This window comes from Phytophthora cinnamomi (assembly GCF_018691715.1).
Source record: "Phytophthora cinnamomi strain GKB4 chromosome Unknown Contig57, whole genome shotgun sequence".
NCBI lineage: Eukaryota > Oomycota > Peronosporomycetes > Peronosporales > Peronosporaceae > Phytophthora > Phytophthora cinnamomi.
Genome location: NW_027150990.1, coordinates 219,488 through 235,207, shown reverse-complemented (window position 1 = coordinate 235,207; position 15,720 = coordinate 219,488). Strand labels below are relative to the sequence as shown.

The window sequence follows — 15,720 nt, the reverse complement described above, 5'->3', positions numbered from 1 at the left end:
GCGTACTGGAGAACGAGAGAAGAAGCTCAAAAGGAAGTCAAGTCATTGACAAAGCGGTCATCCATATTGACGCGAAACGCCGTCGTTGGATTGGTCATTGCAAAATGGCGCTACTCGTTGCCCTTTGACATATCCGAGGCAGTCTATGTGAACTTCGTGGTGCGGTGTTACCGACCAAGCGTCATTCGTAAAGTCGGAGCGACTTGTGTCGTGAGTTTCGTTCACAACTTGTTTAGTGCCGTCATCACTTTTGATGTCAACGTAACGGGGCAGCGCGACAATATCATGATTGAAGTGGCAGCAGCAACAGAGGATATTGCGTGGGTGGAGATGCGGGATTTCGTTATGGAGATGGAGAAAGTTCTGCTCAAGTACCCAGGGCTAATGACTACGAAGCAGGATGAGATTCGGCGGTTCGTCATAGATTCCGAAGACGAACCCAATGAGGTGAGCTTACTGATGGATGATACCCGCGATATGGACCGACTGCGAAAGGACTACCCATGGTTACCTCCTGGTTTCGACTGGTTTATCCAGCGCGCGTGGAAAATTCCAGGGAAGCTTAAAGAGCTTAATGCGCAAAATATCGTGGTTCAGGTACCGCATCAACTGAACGTGCTGCAACAGCTCCTCGTCACCAGTGATAGGCGAAAATCCCCTGCGCTGTGGACGCTCAAGTATTCGAAAGAAGAGCGGATCATTGAGCTACGCATACTTAGTGACCTGACGCGCATATGTCACCACGTGCCACTACGGATTACTGCGCCGAATAAATTAGTTGCAAGTCACGTCGACCATTTCCAGGTAAATCGATTTCTCGTCTGAGTGTTGCTGGAAAAATCTAGTGCGATGCTAATCATTGTCGTTGAGTAGACTGGCGTTTCGGTACTCTCGATTATCTCCGAGGCGATTCCATTAGCTCTCGTCAAAGGCACGGTGCAGAAGGCGCTATCCGGTAACAACTTCTTAATCGCTCTAGACAGTTTGTTGCATGACCGATGCTGAACTGTTTAATCTCTGTCATGTATTTCATAGAATCGAAAGATGCGCTGGATCACGTTCAGAAACTCAAATGGATACTTGACAGGACGATATCAAGTTCAGGTGTTGAGGAGTCGTCAGAAGAGTGGGATCTATCTCTAACGCAGCGAATGGTCTATTTGCTTGCCTTGTTGAAGCTCCATGACCCAACTTTCGAGGAATTCATGATCGGTGAAGTTGCCAACTTGTGCGGCGCTTGCGACGAGAAAGGCTGTGCCATGTGGGTGCATTCGGAAGAGCTCAAGGATCCGAAAAATCGCCTCACTTCATGTGACACACCCGAGCCTAAGCGACCGATTGGGCCGAGCACCACTCCAACGCCAAAGTTTACACTGATTTTGGCATCTATCTGTGTGGCTGGACTGCGGCGGACTGGTCGTGTGAAGAGTCATAAGAAGATTTACTGCGAATGGAAGATCATTCATAAATCAAAGCAGGCAGCAACCGGCATAATCGAGGAAGCAGCAGATTCGGACGGAGATCTTAAGTGGGCGTGTCTTCCCGTGAAATTAAATGGCGCGACGTCGATTGCGATGCTGTGCGAGTGCACGGTGAAGATTTCTGTGATGCAGTCACGTCGACTCACCAGCTTTTTGTGGTGTGTATGGATTAGTGCTTCAAGTTGTTTGTTTGGATCAGTGTTCGCTAACATTTATGGATGATGATGTAGTTACCATAGTGACAAGGTAGTCGGTCAGGGCGAGGGGCAACTCAAGAGTTATATTGATACTGCCAGCAGCAGTTCGAAGCCAGTCGAGATCGAGATCAAGTTGGGAGATGAGAAGATTTCTCCGTGTTCCACCGCGATTTTGGAGATCTCGACTGTCGACAGCTTCGAGTAGCCCGTGATCGACAAGACTCATTTGCGTGCACTCGAGCGAGGATTTCTCCGTGTACCATCGCGATCTTGGAGATCTCGATTAAGTCACCAGCTTCGAGTAGCCCGTGATCGACAAGACTCATTTGTGTGCACTCCAGCGAGGAGCCAAGAACATGTCTACAAGATGGCCAGAAAATATCTTATATTCTTCTGAGAGTAGATGAAACCGCTGGTTTGAGTGTTTCAGTTGCTGTACGAATACATGAATGAAAGTCTTCAAGTTCTTGGGGAGCAAGCACTCACGAGCGCTCGAATCGTACTGAAGTAGAGAACTACAAGGGGAGGCAGGAAAACAATACGAATTTTCATTTGCTCAATCCAATTGATCTCTTTTGTACTTATCAGCGTTTGACTGATTCATTTTCGTTGCTGCTGCAGTACATTTGGGTTACACAATCGCGCCTAACTTCTCGCAATTGCCTTTGCCATAATCGTTTTCACAGTGTTGGGACATCTTTGTCATTCAAGCTGTCTCCAATTCTCCAGGGATAACCTTTATTTTCCAAAGAGAAATGTTCGCGACATTTGCATTAGCACTGCCGAACTATTATTATCAACAAAAGAAAGATGCAAACACCTAGAAAGCCATCCACAGTAGGCCATTGAATGCAATTGCACCAACACTACTTATATGACACTACTTTTTTTCGCTGCAGTAAAGTCTCCAACATCAGCTGGCTGTTCCAGAGAGATCGCTATTAACCGTTCATAAAAACCTTGCACAATCTAACATTCTCCGAAAAGAGAGCCACCCCAGTAGGAATCAACATAGTAATCCCTTCAGCAATACGTTTTTGCCTGCATCGAAATCATGATCTAGAGACAGACGGACTCATATACGCGACCAGATAGTTTCATGCGCTGAACATTTCCGCAGCTAGAGCAGGTCATCGTCGTATGATGGGCGTCGACAACATGAACAACTTTACCATGCTCTTGCGCTTTATGCAGCAAGTGCTGCCTGAACTGATATTGCTTGAGATTGTTCGTGTCTCTGTTTAACTGTTTTCTTTTTACCATTCTTAACAAATCCTTGGCTATCGAATTTCTCAAGAAAGATGACACGTCGAAGTTCTTTACAAGGTACTTCAGTAGTTGATTGACTTCCAGTGCAGTTCGGTGATAAGGTTCGCTTACCCACGTTCAAGCTGTAACAGCGTTCTACGACGAAGGCGTTTGCCTTTTCGATCGTTGCGAAGAACACGTAAACGTTTCCGTAAACGATCTATGTGTTTTACAACATCAGGTTGCTCGATCACTCGCGATCACATCTGAATTATGAGTGACGAGCACCACCGTCATCACTGCTAGTAGCCCGCAGATGCACACGAAAAATTGCATTCTGAACCACTGCATCCTCGGCGGCAAGAGGTGAATCCAAGATGAATATATTTGCGTCGGAGTAACAGGCACGCGCCAAACTCACGCGTGCCTTCTGACCGCCAGACATGTTGATTCCCTTTTGTCCGGTCTCCGCCGCATCGCCACCAGGACATTGCTCCAGATCCGGAGGAAGGCCACACGTTTCCAGGACAAATTGGTACTTGGAAGTATTTACTGCCATCGAAATTTGTTCAAACAGGATATTTTCTCGAATCGCCATGTTTTGAATCCACGTCTGCTGCGAGTAGTATGCCGCCTTGCCATTCACGGATACCTTGCCTCCCGTTGTCACCGAGCAAGGCAGAACAGCGTGACGACTTGCCTGAACCAACCGGTTCGTGAACTACGATGAAGTCACCTTACTTCACTGTGACGTTCACATTGGTCAGCACAGGTGCCGCATCGGCGTTCCACGCGAATGTATCATGCTCGACATTAATCGCGACCTCGGCTGAAATCGATGCGTTGTCGAAAATCACATTGGCTGAGACGACTTCGTGAGGCGAGAGTTAGTTCGACATGCGATCCAGAGGAATCTTCGCGTGAAGGCACTGCTGAATTACGCCACGAAAATCTCGCAGAGGGGTCTTGATAACATTAAACAAGGCGATGGCTGTGAACACTTTGGTAGCCGTCAGATCTTGATCCATAGCCAAGGTATACACAGCAAACGAGACCATCGATACGAAAATCGGTGACGCCCACAAGACGAAAATGGACTCACAAACAGAATAAACAAAGCACGCCAGAGCTTTCAGCTCTAGTTCGCGTACAGCGAGGGGCATTTCTTCGAACTTCCCCTCCCATGCGTTGAACTTGACAATCTGAATGGTGCCAAATGCCTCCTTGACCAGTTTCATTCGCTCATCCTTGCGTTCCCCTCCCATGCGTTGAACTTGACAATCTGAATGGTGCCAAATGCCTCCTTGACCAGTTTCATTCGCTCATCCTTGCGTTTTCATCAGTACCTTGTACGATCCACTCGTCTTCTTCGTGAAGAAGAATGCCACCAGCATCGACAGGGCAATGACGACAAGTCCACCAAACGCTGCTACACCAAGGACGTCGTACAGCGTGTAGACCACGACGCTGATCTGGGTGGGCAAGATCTGCAGCGTGTTAATCTCGTTCACAATGTAGATCACCCGCTCGATATCCGACGAATAAATGTTAGCGATGTCGATAGCCTTGTCATCGCCGCGGCTCTGAATGCTGCGTCGCATGGTCTTCTCAAACAGCAGCGCTCTCAGCGACACGGCCATGCGGAACACCATCCACTGGAGCTGGGAGTCCACGGGCGGCGTTACGAGTGCGTTGGCCAGAGGAACTCGACCAGCCACACACGAAGGCTCGCCAGATCCATCTCCGGCACAGCGAACGCGTCGATCACGTGGTGCACCATCCACTGGAGCTGGGAGTCCACGGGCGGCGTTACGAGTGCGTTGGCCAGAGGAACTCGACCAGCCACACACAAAGGCTCGCCAGATCCATCTCCGGCACAGCGAACGCGTCGATCACGTGGTGCACCATCCACTGGAGCTGGGAGTCCACGGGCGGCGTTACGAGTGCGTTGGCCAGAGGAATTCGACCAGCCACACACAAAGGCTCGCCAGATCCATCTCCGGCACAGCGAACGCGTCGATCACGTGGTGCAGCACGTCCAGGGCGAACCGGATGCAGACCGTCGTGAGGGCCGAGGCCAGTCCGCAGAGCAGGAACCTCCCGCCGTAACCGTGCACAATTGCTCGCACGATCGACTGGCCGTGCCGGTCGTAGGTGCTTGACGTACGCGTAAGCCACGCCCGATCGGCTCTCGTCCTCGATCTCCAGCAGGTCGTCCTGGTCCAGCTGCCGCGCGTTGCCGGTCTGCGTCATGTCGTCTGCGTACGAGGTCAAGAGTCTCGACTGCAGCGATCCGACTGTCGACACGGCGGTTCCTTCGCCGGCGCACCGAGGAACGTGGCGTGTTTGCGAGAGGATTCGTCTTGGAGCAGCATCTTGATCGGAGGTGCCGCTGTTGACGCAAATCCGGGAATGGTGGCTGGTCTCACCTCGTCGACGATGTTCTCATCAACCTACCCGATGACGGGAGCATTGCGTGTTCGTCATTAGTTGCATGGTGGCTCATCAAAATGGGCACACACCAGTCGATAGCGGCCAGCAATATACAGCGCGTTATCCTCGATCTCTGGAGCGACTTGGATTGTGCTGACCGCTCGTGCACGTACATGCACGATGCTGACGGCCAAGAGAGTCACTACTGTGTGAGCCCCAAGCAGAAGTTGTACAGTACCTGTATGATAATGCAATGCTTCCGTCTGCCCTGAATCGCAAGGTACGAGCCCATGCCGGAGCCGGTGCCGCCCGACCTGGGCCAGCTGGACTGCGCCGCGTACATCGCCGGCATTGTGCGCGGCATCCTGTGCAGCAGCGGCTTCCTGGCGGAGGTCACGGCCCACGCCGTGGAGGTGCCCGGCGGCCAGAGGGACAAGACGGTCTTCCTCGTCAAGTTCGACGAGACCGTCATCCGCCGCGAGCGCGTGCTCGCCTAGGCAAGAGGTAGAGGGAGGTTAAATAGACCACGGAGGTCTTTACTTACTGGTTGGGGAGGTCATCATCGAGCTGCTCTTGCTCTGACTGAGTGGCTGAGTGGCTAGTGAGACATACGGATGTCGTCCATGGCGCTGGCGGCGCTGGGCGGCGCGGGCTGCCCCCACGTGGCGTAGTCGGCGCGCTCGCTGGCCTTGTACTCGTCCACGAGGTTCTGCACGACCTCGCGCGCGCTGTCGAACTCGTCGAGGTTCTCGGCGAACATGGGCTCCTTGCGGTAGTTCTCGATGAAGGCGCCGTGCTTCTTGAGCCGGTCGTACTGCAGCAGCAGCTTGTGGAACAGCGCGCCGATGCTCGTGTGGTTGGCCAGCATGAGGCCGTTCACCTTGTGCGCCGTCTCCACGTACGGCGACTTGCGCGAGAGCGCCACCTGGATGGACGCGGGCCCCCACGGGATGAACCGCGCGAGTTTGCGCTCGCGGATGCGCTGCAGCGACTTGTGCACCTGGGTCGGGTCCACGTCGCCCTGGATGATGTTGAGGATGGAGATGTAGCACCCCGTCTTGGTGGACGTGCTCACCATGATGTTCTTGGGCTGCAGCAGCCGCCGCATGACGTCCAGCACCGTGGTCTTGCGCACCGCCGAGACCTGCGCGTCGATGGTGAGCGGCGTGTAGCCCGTCATGAGGAAGTGGCAGCGCGGGGTCGGGATGAGCGACGCCACGAGGCCGATCAGGTCGTTGTTCATGTAGCCAGGGTACCTGAGCGTCGTGGTGCTGGCGGCCATGACCGTGGACACGAGCGAGTTGAGCTGCGAGACCGTGGGGTTCTCGACGCGCAGCCGCTCGACGGCGATCCGGTTGAGCGCCGTGTTGTCCAGCACGACGACCGAGTCGGCGTTGAGCACGAGCCGCTTCATGGTCAGCAGCGAGTTGTAGGGCTGCACCACTACGTCGCTCTGGAAGTCCGACTGGTTGGGGAAGACCGAGTAGGACTGGATGAGCTTCTTGGGGAAGTGGTCGTTGAGGTTCTCGAGCAGGTACGAGCCCATGCCGGAGCCGGTGCCTCCGGCGATGGAGTGGCAGAGCACGAAGCCCTCGAGGCTGTCGGAGCCGTCGGCCTCGCGGTCGATCATGTCCATGAGCTGGTCGTGGTGGCTCTCGCCCTGGTGGTAGCCGGACGCCCAGTTGTTGCCGGCGCCGCCGCCCTCCTTGGACACGAACAGGTTCTCCGGGTTGTACAAGTTCCGGAAGGCGGACGAGCTGATGCTGTGGATGACGCGCGGCTCCAGGTCCATGAGCAGCGCGCGCGGGATGTAGTGCTCGTCGTCCGCCTGGTAGAAGAACACGTCCTTGCGGTCGTGGCCCGACGTGGCGAAGTCCTGCACGATGCCGTCCGCCGAGATGCCGTGCTCCGCGCACAGCTGCTTCCAGAACTCCAGGCCGATCTGGTTGCCGCACTGGCCCGCCTGCAGCGTGATGATCTCGCGCGGCATGGCAGCAGAGGAGGAGGACCGGGACAGTCGAGCCGATGGATATGCTGCCCTGAGCAAATACTAACGTAGTATGATCTTAGTTTTGTAAATTAATGAAACTGTCGAAAGAAGGAGGAGGATCCTGAATGACGACCCAAGTCACCAAAGCTGCTGTTATGAGTGTGGCTGCTCAGTATGGTCATCTAAACGTAGTGAAGTGGTTGCACGAGAATCGCACAGAGGGCTGTACGACTGATGTAATGATTTGGGAAACTCCGTTTGGCAACTTGAAGGTGGTGAAGTGCTGCCATGGCCACGTGAGAAAAGGCAAGTGTCCACAAGTGCCTGGAGGCTCGTAGCGATCGCTCTCTAGGATAGCTTGCTCAGGTTGTGTTGTCGTGCTTACTGGGATGTCGGTATCCTAGGTTACGCGCCAGAAAGTCGGGTGACACTCTCGGTGAAATCTACTCAAATCGGCGGTCCATAGTGCCGACCATTACTCTTATGTAGAAGGCGCACTTGTGGGTTCAGTACATGCAACCATACGAACATAACTGGATCGGATGAGAGGCACACTTCATAATTTTCATCTTCCAACTTTCCAACCATCGACAAGACGAGACAGCGGCAAAGCTCGTGGCTGCCAACGCGCCAACGAAGGGAGAAAGCAAGTTCAACAGAGTTCCTTCGGCGATTGTATCTTGGTATCAACCACAATTCATTCAAACGAAGCAGTTCTAGGTCGACCAGTCTGATCGACGAACGCAATCCCAAAGATATGGCGTTACTGATACGAAACTGTTCGCCGGTACATGTAGGTGTCTGACTAGGCATAAAGGCGACAATTCAGATCACGCCACAGAGTGAGATATAAATTATATCTCATGCAATACCTGCGCAAGAGGCTCCTCCCACACTGGACCGAAATGCAGCCTGTGACCTCTTGCTGTCAGTTCGCCTCTGAGGTGACAGTCGTCAATTGCCGACCGCAGACACAAGTGAGCAGTCATGGTGGGCGAAGTAAAGGTACAAAACCGAATGGGAGGAGGAAGAAAAAGTATATCCGCTCATAGTGCCTGCGCTTCTTTAACGACACACAGAGCGATGAACTCGTGCTGCACGCAGTCTTCAAGGGCGAGGTGAAGAAAAAGCAACAGTGGCTTCGAGAGCGAGGGGTTTCGCCGGAAGATTCTGTATGTGAACTTGCACGTTGGCGTGAGGGCAAATAAAACTCCCTCACGGAGTGGTGACGCTGTTGCAATGATGTGGATGTCAGATGGTTGCTGGCGGAGATTTGACAGCGCTCCTGCAGTACATCGAGGAGAAACAGATCACGAGCATTCCACTAGTAAGTAACGTGTGGTGATTGGCATCAGCCTTCTTGTGGACCCCGTAACTGACTTCGGGGGGAGCAGGACGAGCTAAAGACGACATGGAGTGCTCTTGAAGAAGAAACCTTTCAAGAAACCAAGGCGCTGGTCGAAGGTGGCGCAGATATCAGCGCGAAAGACAAGGTGGCGCTGTAGATGTGTGTTCTAATGGTGGAAGTTGTCTGACGTGGATCTGTGGTGGTGGTGTTTTCGTTCTCTTGTCGAATATGATAATGCAGGATGGCGAGACCGCGCTTCACTATGCGGCACGAAACGACAATACGAATGCGATATCGTTGTTGTTGGATCGAGGTGCCAATGTGAATGCTACAGACGATGTACGTGTTGACTATGCCAGCATTGACTACTGTGACGGTGTCGTATGTGTGGGATGTATTGCTCTGACGTGTTTGACTCGGATGTGTGATGGTGTTGTTTTCGTTCTCTTGTCGAATATGATAATGCAGCTTGGCGGGACCGCGCTCCACCAGGCGGCACGAAATGGCAATACGAATGCGATAGCGTTGTTGTTGGATCGAGGTGCCAATGTGAATGCTACAGACAACGTACGTGTTGACTATGCCAGCATTGACTACTGTGACGGTGTCGTATGTGTGGGATGTATTGCTGTGACGTGTCTGATTCGGATGTGTGATGGTGTTGTTTTCGTTCTCTTGTCGAATATGATAATGCAGCTTGGCGACACCGCGCTGCACACAGCAGCACAATACGGCAATACGGATACGATATCGTTGTTGTTGGATCGAGGTGCCGACGTAAATACTGCAAACAATGTACGTGATGGCTGTGATAGCTTTTACTACTGTGGCGGTGTTATTTGTGTGTGATGTATTGGTGTGACATGTCTGACTCGGATGTGTGATGGTGTTGTTCTCGTTCTCTTTTCGAATATGATAATGCAGCTTGGCGGGACCGCGCTTCAGATTGCGGCAGGAAACAGTAAAACAGATGAGATATTGTTGTTGTTGGATCGAGGTGCCGATGTGAATGCTACAAACAACGTACGTGTGATGATAACAGCATTGACTATTGGGACGGTGTTATACGTGTGTGATGCATTTATGTGATGTGTCTGACGCGGTGTGTGGTGGTATGCTTCTCGGTCTCTTGTTGAATATGATAATGCAGGATGGCGAGACTGCTCTCCACCAGGCGTTAGGATGGGGCAATACGGATGTGATATCGTTGTTATTGGATCAAGGCGCTAGTATTGATGCGGTCAATAAGGTTAGTCGGCGCTGGTCTATGTATCGACTTGTCAGTACTTGTGGCTGAAATTGTAATGTGTCTATAGAAGAACCACAGTCCGCTCACCCGCATGATCCTGGAAGCTTCGAAATACGATCTAGATGACAAGATTGGCATTGCACGTTTGTTGTGCTCAAGAGGATCGGATCCGAATTTGTCAGCATCGGCTAACAAGGCGTCGCTGGAACCGCATCAGTTGGGGCTACTGGCGTGCGCGCATCACTGGCATGAATGTTATAAAACTGGTGAACCTTTGCCAGAGATTCAATCGGAAGTCATTAAAGGTGGCGAAGACGCGGTCAAGACGTATCTTGATGATTTGGCGAGCTCTGTAGATCAACTTGTCTATCGGTCCAAGATCTGTATCGTCGGCCCAAGCACCTGGGGAAAGACAAGCCTCGTCAAGTCGGTGACTACGAAAAAGCCGTCGAAGGTAGATAAAGAAGAAGACCGAACGATCGGCATTGATCTGTTTCCGTTTACTTTTGATGATGATGACAGCAACGATGAGACTGATTCGAAGAAGAAGTGGTATGATGTAACTTTCTGGGACTTCGCGGGTCAAGATATCTACCAGGTTACGCATGTGCTGTTTTTTTCGGAGCGCACGTTGTATCTTCTCTGTGTCGATTTGAGCGCGTACGCTGAAAAGCTTGTGGAGGTGAAAACGCGTGATTGGACAGAGAAAAATGCCATTATGCAGCGCTTCTTTGAAGAGAACGTGCTCCGCTGGGTGCGGCTGATCCTGTTTCGACAGCCAAGCGCTCAGTTCAAGATGATCTGGACGAAAAAGGATCTCATATCGGATGCTGAATTGAACGACATTTCGGTTGATATGAAGGATCATATGGAATCATGTTTGAATAAACTTGACGGAGACGGGGTATCAAAAGAGGTGAAAAGCGCATTGGCCGATGTTTTTAAATCGGAAAATCGGAAAACTATTAGTGCTCGTCAAGGCGACTCCGTCAAAGTAGCGCGAAAATTCATCAAGCAGGCGATCATTGACAAACCAGAACTTAGCTTTAACATGACGGCGATGTACAAACAAGTCCTCGAGGCGATTTTCAAGATTAAACAAGACTCTGAGTTATCAACGCCACAGGACCGAGTGAAGCAAGTGATCATGCGATTCGGTGAACTACGTGACAAGTTAAGGCGTGCTGTTCCGAATTTGGAAGATGCAAGCAAAATTCGAGAAATTCTCAGGGTTCTACACAGACTGGGGGATATCCAATGGTACGAAGACGAAGACGATGATACAGTCAAAGACGAAGACAAACTCACAAACATAAATCCTGGCGACTTTGTCATTCTTGACCCTAAAATTATGCCTGATATCATTCGTGAGGTCGTCAATCACAAGTATGACGAGAAAGGCGAAGAGAAGGGGAAGGATGATGAATCATACCTAGCGCTTCGTCGTGACGGCACGCTGCACCACAAACTGCTCGTGACATTCCCGTTGTGGAATGCACTGGCCAAAGATAGTGATGTGGTGCATCTGTTCAAGTACTTGCTACAGCATTTAGGCTTGGCGTACCCAGCAAGGAATGTGAAGTGGCTCGGTAATGTCGATATGATCGTGCCAGCGTACTGGAGAACGAGAGAAGAAGCTCAAAAGGAAGCCAAGTCATTGACAAAGCGGTCATCCATATTGACGCGAAACGCCGTCGTTGGATTGGTCATTGCAAAATGGCGCTACTCGTTGCCCTTTGACATATCCGAGGCAGTCTATGTGAACTTTGTGGTGCGGTGTTACCGACCAAGCGTCATTCGTAAAGTCGGAGCGACTTGCGTCGTGAGTTTCGTTCACAACTTGTTTAGTGCCGTCATCACTTTTGATGTCAACGTAACGGGGCGGCGCGACAATATCATGATTGAAGTGGCAGCAGCAACAGAGGATATTGCGTGGGTGGAAATGCGGGATTTCGTTATGGAGATGGAGAAAATTCTGCTCAAGTATCCAGGGCTAATGACTACAAAGCAGAATGAGATTCGGCGGTTCGTCATAGATTCCGAAGACAAACCCAATGAGGTGAGCTTACTGATGGGTGATACCAGCGATATGGACCGACTGAGAAAGGACTACCCATGGTTACCGCCTGATTTCGACTGGTTTATCCAGCGCGCGTGGCAAATTCCAGGGAAACTTAAAGAGCTTAATGCGCAAAATATCGTGATTCAGGTACCGCATCAACTGAACGTGCTGCAGCAGCTCCTCGTCACCAGTGATAGGCGAAAATCCCCTGCGCTGTGGACGCTTAAGTATTCGAAAGAAGAGCGGATCATTGAGCTACGCATACTTAGTGACCTGACGCGCACATGTCACCACGTGCCACTACGGACTGCTGCCTCAAATAACTTTGTTGCAAGTCACGTCGACCATTTCCAGGTGAATCGTTTTATCGTCTGAATGTTGAAAAATTCTGGTGCGATGCTAATCATTGTCGTTAAGTAGACTGGTGTTTCGATACTCTCGATTATCTCCGAGGCGATTCCATCAGCTCTCGTCAAAGGCACAGTGCAGAAGGCGCTATCCGGTAACAACTTCTTAATCGCTCTAGACAGTTTATTGCATGACCGATGCTGAACTGTTTAATCTCTGTCGTGTATTTCATAGAATCGAAAGATGCGCTGGATCACGTTCAGAAACTCAAATGGATACTTGACAGGACGATATCAAGTTCAGGTGTTGAGGAGTCGTCAGAAGAGTGGGATCTATCTCTAACGCAGCGAATGGTCTATTTGCTTGCCTTGTTGAAGCTCCATGACCCAACTTTCGAGGAATTCATGATCGGTGAAGTTGCCAACTTGTGCGGCGCTTGCGACGAGAAAGGCTGTGCCATGTGGGTGCATTCGGAAGAGCTCAAGGATCCGAAAAATCGCCTCACTTCATGTGACTCACCCGAGCCTAAGCGGCCAATTGGGCCGAGCACCACTCCACCGCCAAACTTTACACTGATTTTGACATCTATCTGTGTGGCTAGACTGCGGCGTGCGGGTCGTGTGAAGAGTCATAAGAAGATCTACTGCGAATGGGAGATCATTCATAAATCAAAGCAGGCAGCAACCGGCATAATCGCGGAAGCAACAGATTCGGACGAAGATCTCAAGTGGGTGGGTCTACCCGCGAAATTAAATGGCGCGACGTCGATCGCAATGCTGTGCGAGTGCACGGTGAAGATTTCTGTGATGCAGTCACGTCGACTCGCCAGATTTTTGTGGTGTGTATGGATTAGTGCTTCAAGTTGTTTGTTTGGATCAGTGTTGGCTAACATTTATGGATGATGATGTAGTTACCGTAGTGACAAGGTAGTCGGTCAGGGCGAGGTGCAACTCAAGATTTACAAGGATCATATTGATACTGCCAGCAGCAGTTCGAAGCCAGTCGAGATCGAGATCAAATTGAGTGATGACAAGATTTCTCCGTGTTCCACCGCGATTTTGGAGATCTCGACTGTCGACTGCTTCGAGTAGTCCGTGATCACAAGGCTCATTTGTGTGCACTCGAGAACCCGCCCACAAGATTGTCAGAAAATGTCTCTCAGATAACTTTGTTCTTCTCAGAGTAGAGATGAAATCGCTGGTTTGAGTGTTTCAGTTGCTATACGAATACGTGAATGAGAGTCTTCAAGTTTCTTGGGGAGCAAGCACTCACGAGCATTCGAGTCGCATTGAAATAGAGAACTACAAGGTGGAGGAACGAAAACAATACGAATTTTCAACTAGTTAGGTTAAATGCATCCCAATTGATTTCTTTTGTATTTATTAGCGTTTGGTTGATTCATTTTCGTTGCTGCTGCAGTAATGTACATTTGGGTTACACAATCGCGCCTACCTTCTCGCAATCGCCTTTGCCATAATCTATTTCACAGCGTTGGAACATCTCTTTGTCATTCAAACTGTCCCCAGTTTTCCAGGGATAAACCTTTACTCGCCACTGAGAATTGTTCGCGACGTTTGCATTTGCCTTGCCGAACTATTATTACCAACAAACGAAAGATGCAAACACCTGGATGCCATATATAGTAGGCCATCGAATGCAATCGTACCAACACAAATTATAGGATACTTCGCATTTTTTCCCGCTGCAGTAAAGTTTCCAACATCCGCTGGCTCTTCTAGAGAGATCGCATTGACCGTTCATAAAATCCATGTAGATTTGTAATCTAACATTCTCTTATAAGAGAGCCCAGAGATATCATGCGTGCTTCTCACGGGAAACGGCATTCTCTAACGACTATACGAAGGCTTCTAATGGGGTAACGTTCTCTTTGGTCAGCACAGGTGCCGCATTGGCGCTCCACGCGAATGTACCATGCTCGACAGCAATCGCGACATCGGCTGAAATCGATGCGGTCGTAAATCACATTGGCTGAGTCGACTTCGTGAGGCGAGAGTCAGCTCGACATGCGATCCAGAGATATCTTCGCTTGAAGGCACTGCTGAATTTACGCCCGAAAAATCCCGCAGGGTCCCTGAGAGCATTAAACAAGGCAATGGCTGTGAACACTTTGGTAGCCGTCATTGATCCATAGCCAAGGTATACACAGCAAACGCGACCATCGATACGAAAATCGGCGACGCCCACAAGACGAAAATGAACCCGCAAACAATAAACGAAGGATGCCAGAACTTCCAGCTCTGATTCGCGTAGAGCGAGGAGCTTTTCTTCCTCCCATGCGTTGAACTTGACAATCTGAATGGCGCCAAATACCTGCTTGACGAGTTTCATCCGCTCATCCTTGCGTTTTATGAGTTCGTTGTACGATCCACTCATCTTCTTCGTGAAGAAGAATGTCACCAGCATCGACAGGGCAATGACGACAAGCCCAGCAAACGCTGCTACACGAAGGACGCCGTGCAGTATGTAGGCCACGACGCTCGCTGATCTGGATTGACAACATCAATATCGTGTTAATCTCGTTCGCAATCTAGATCACCCGTTTGAAGCTCGCAGAGCAGGAACCTCCCGCTGTAGCCGTGCACAATTGCTCGCACGATCGACTGGCCGTGCCGGTCGTAGTGGCGCGTGAAGTACGCGTAGGCCTGACAAGACCCCAGACCTCTTTCTCTCTTTCCATCTCACCCGGCTGCATCCGGCTTCAATGGGTTGTTGGCTACATCACCTTCATTGGGTTCACTGGTAGAATACGCACTCCAGGGTTGTATACTTTGTAGCTAGCCACGAGGTCGAGAGCGCTAGCACTAACCATTCAATCAGTTCTCAATTTTCCCTATCGAACTCACACGTGGCTTGGCACTTTGAGTCGACTCAAATCAACAGCGACCTGGTACACCCGTCGCGCCGACCCGTCACCATGAACCGCGCCCTGACGAAGGATGACAAGGAGCGCTACCTTACCTACTCCATAACCGTGCGCGCAGCCAACAAGGAGCGTGGAATAGAGGAAGAAGTCGTCACGAAGAAGATGCCGAAGTTCATCGACGGCGACCCTAAAGACTTTCTTGAGTGGGTCTACCACTTCAATCAACTTGCGGAACTCAAGCATTGGAACGCTGAAGATAAATTCCTGAACAACGACAATCCTGCTGGAAGGCGATCTACGAGAGGCCTTCGCAGACGCTGCAATATCCGACGATGACGTGCGCATGGACGAGGACTTCCGGAGCGCGCTATACAAGGCGTCCAAAGTTGTCCTGCCTGTGGACTACAGCGAGAAACTCCAGGAGGAGCTCTGGGAGATCAAGAAAACTCGCAGCGAAACTCTAGAAGAGTACAGTAAGCG

General features: G+C 50.9%; 5 protein-coding genes across 6 annotated transcripts; 2 read left to right on the top strand and 3 right to left on the bottom strand.

The window, feature by feature from the left end:
- Nucleotides 1–4,248: 4,248 nt before the first annotated feature.
- Nucleotides 4,249–4,578, bottom strand: IUM83_19024 (Multidrug resistance-associated protein 1; the record flags this gene model as incomplete). Its single annotated transcript, XM_067944051.1, has 1 exon — nucleotides 4,249–4,578. One exon carries the CDS (start codon nucleotides 4,576–4,578, stop codon nucleotides 4,249–4,251), a length of 330 nt encoding a protein of 109 aa, XP_067787796.1.
- A 285-nt stretch (nucleotides 4,579–4,863) lies between these two features.
- Nucleotides 4,864–5,301, bottom strand: IUM83_19023 (ABC Superfamily; the record flags this gene model as incomplete). 2 transcript variants are annotated; one of them, XM_067944049.1, is made up of 3 exons in its annotated part: nucleotides 4,864–5,023; nucleotides 5,094–5,184; nucleotides 5,256–5,301. In XM_067944049.1, the coding sequence occupies 3 exons, from the start codon at nucleotides 5,299–5,301 to the stop codon at nucleotides 4,864–4,866; spliced, it is 297 nt and encodes a 98-aa protein (XP_067787818.1). The 2 variants fall into 2 exon arrangements, with proteins under 2 accessions (XP_067787818.1, XP_067787819.1); XM_067944050.1 differs by lacking the exon at nucleotides 5,256–5,301 and having other exon boundaries at nucleotides 5,094–5,179.
- Nucleotides 5,302–5,649: 348 nt separating this feature from the next.
- On the top strand, nucleotides 5,650–5,856 carry IUM83_19022 (putative trafficking protein particle complex subunit; the record flags this gene model as incomplete). Its single annotated transcript, XM_067944048.1, has 1 exon — nucleotides 5,650–5,856. One exon carries the CDS (start codon nucleotides 5,650–5,652, stop codon nucleotides 5,854–5,856), a length of 207 nt encoding a protein of 68 aa, XP_067787792.1.
- A 101-nt stretch (nucleotides 5,857–5,957) lies between these two features.
- Nucleotides 5,958–7,349, bottom strand: IUM83_19021 (tubulin gamma chain; the record flags this gene model as incomplete). Its single annotated transcript, XM_067944047.1, has 1 exon — nucleotides 5,958–7,349. One exon carries the CDS (start codon nucleotides 7,347–7,349, stop codon nucleotides 5,958–5,960), a length of 1,392 nt encoding a protein of 463 aa, XP_067787794.1.
- Nucleotides 7,350–8,336: 987 nt separating this feature from the next.
- IUM83_19020 (Death-associated protein kinase) lies at nucleotides 8,337–13,275 on the top strand (the record flags this gene model as incomplete). The annotated part of the gene is made up of 12 exons (XM_067944046.1): nucleotides 8,337–8,354; nucleotides 8,429–8,521; nucleotides 8,605–8,676; nucleotides 8,744–8,842; nucleotides 8,938–9,036; nucleotides 9,166–9,264; nucleotides 9,394–9,492; nucleotides 9,622–9,720; nucleotides 9,848–9,946; nucleotides 10,014–10,089; nucleotides 13,169–13,194; nucleotides 13,267–13,275. The coding sequence occupies 12 exons, from the start codon at nucleotides 8,337–8,339 to the stop codon at nucleotides 13,273–13,275; spliced, it is 888 nt and encodes a 295-aa protein (XP_067787793.1).
- Nucleotides 13,276–15,720: the final 2,445 nt, after the last annotated feature.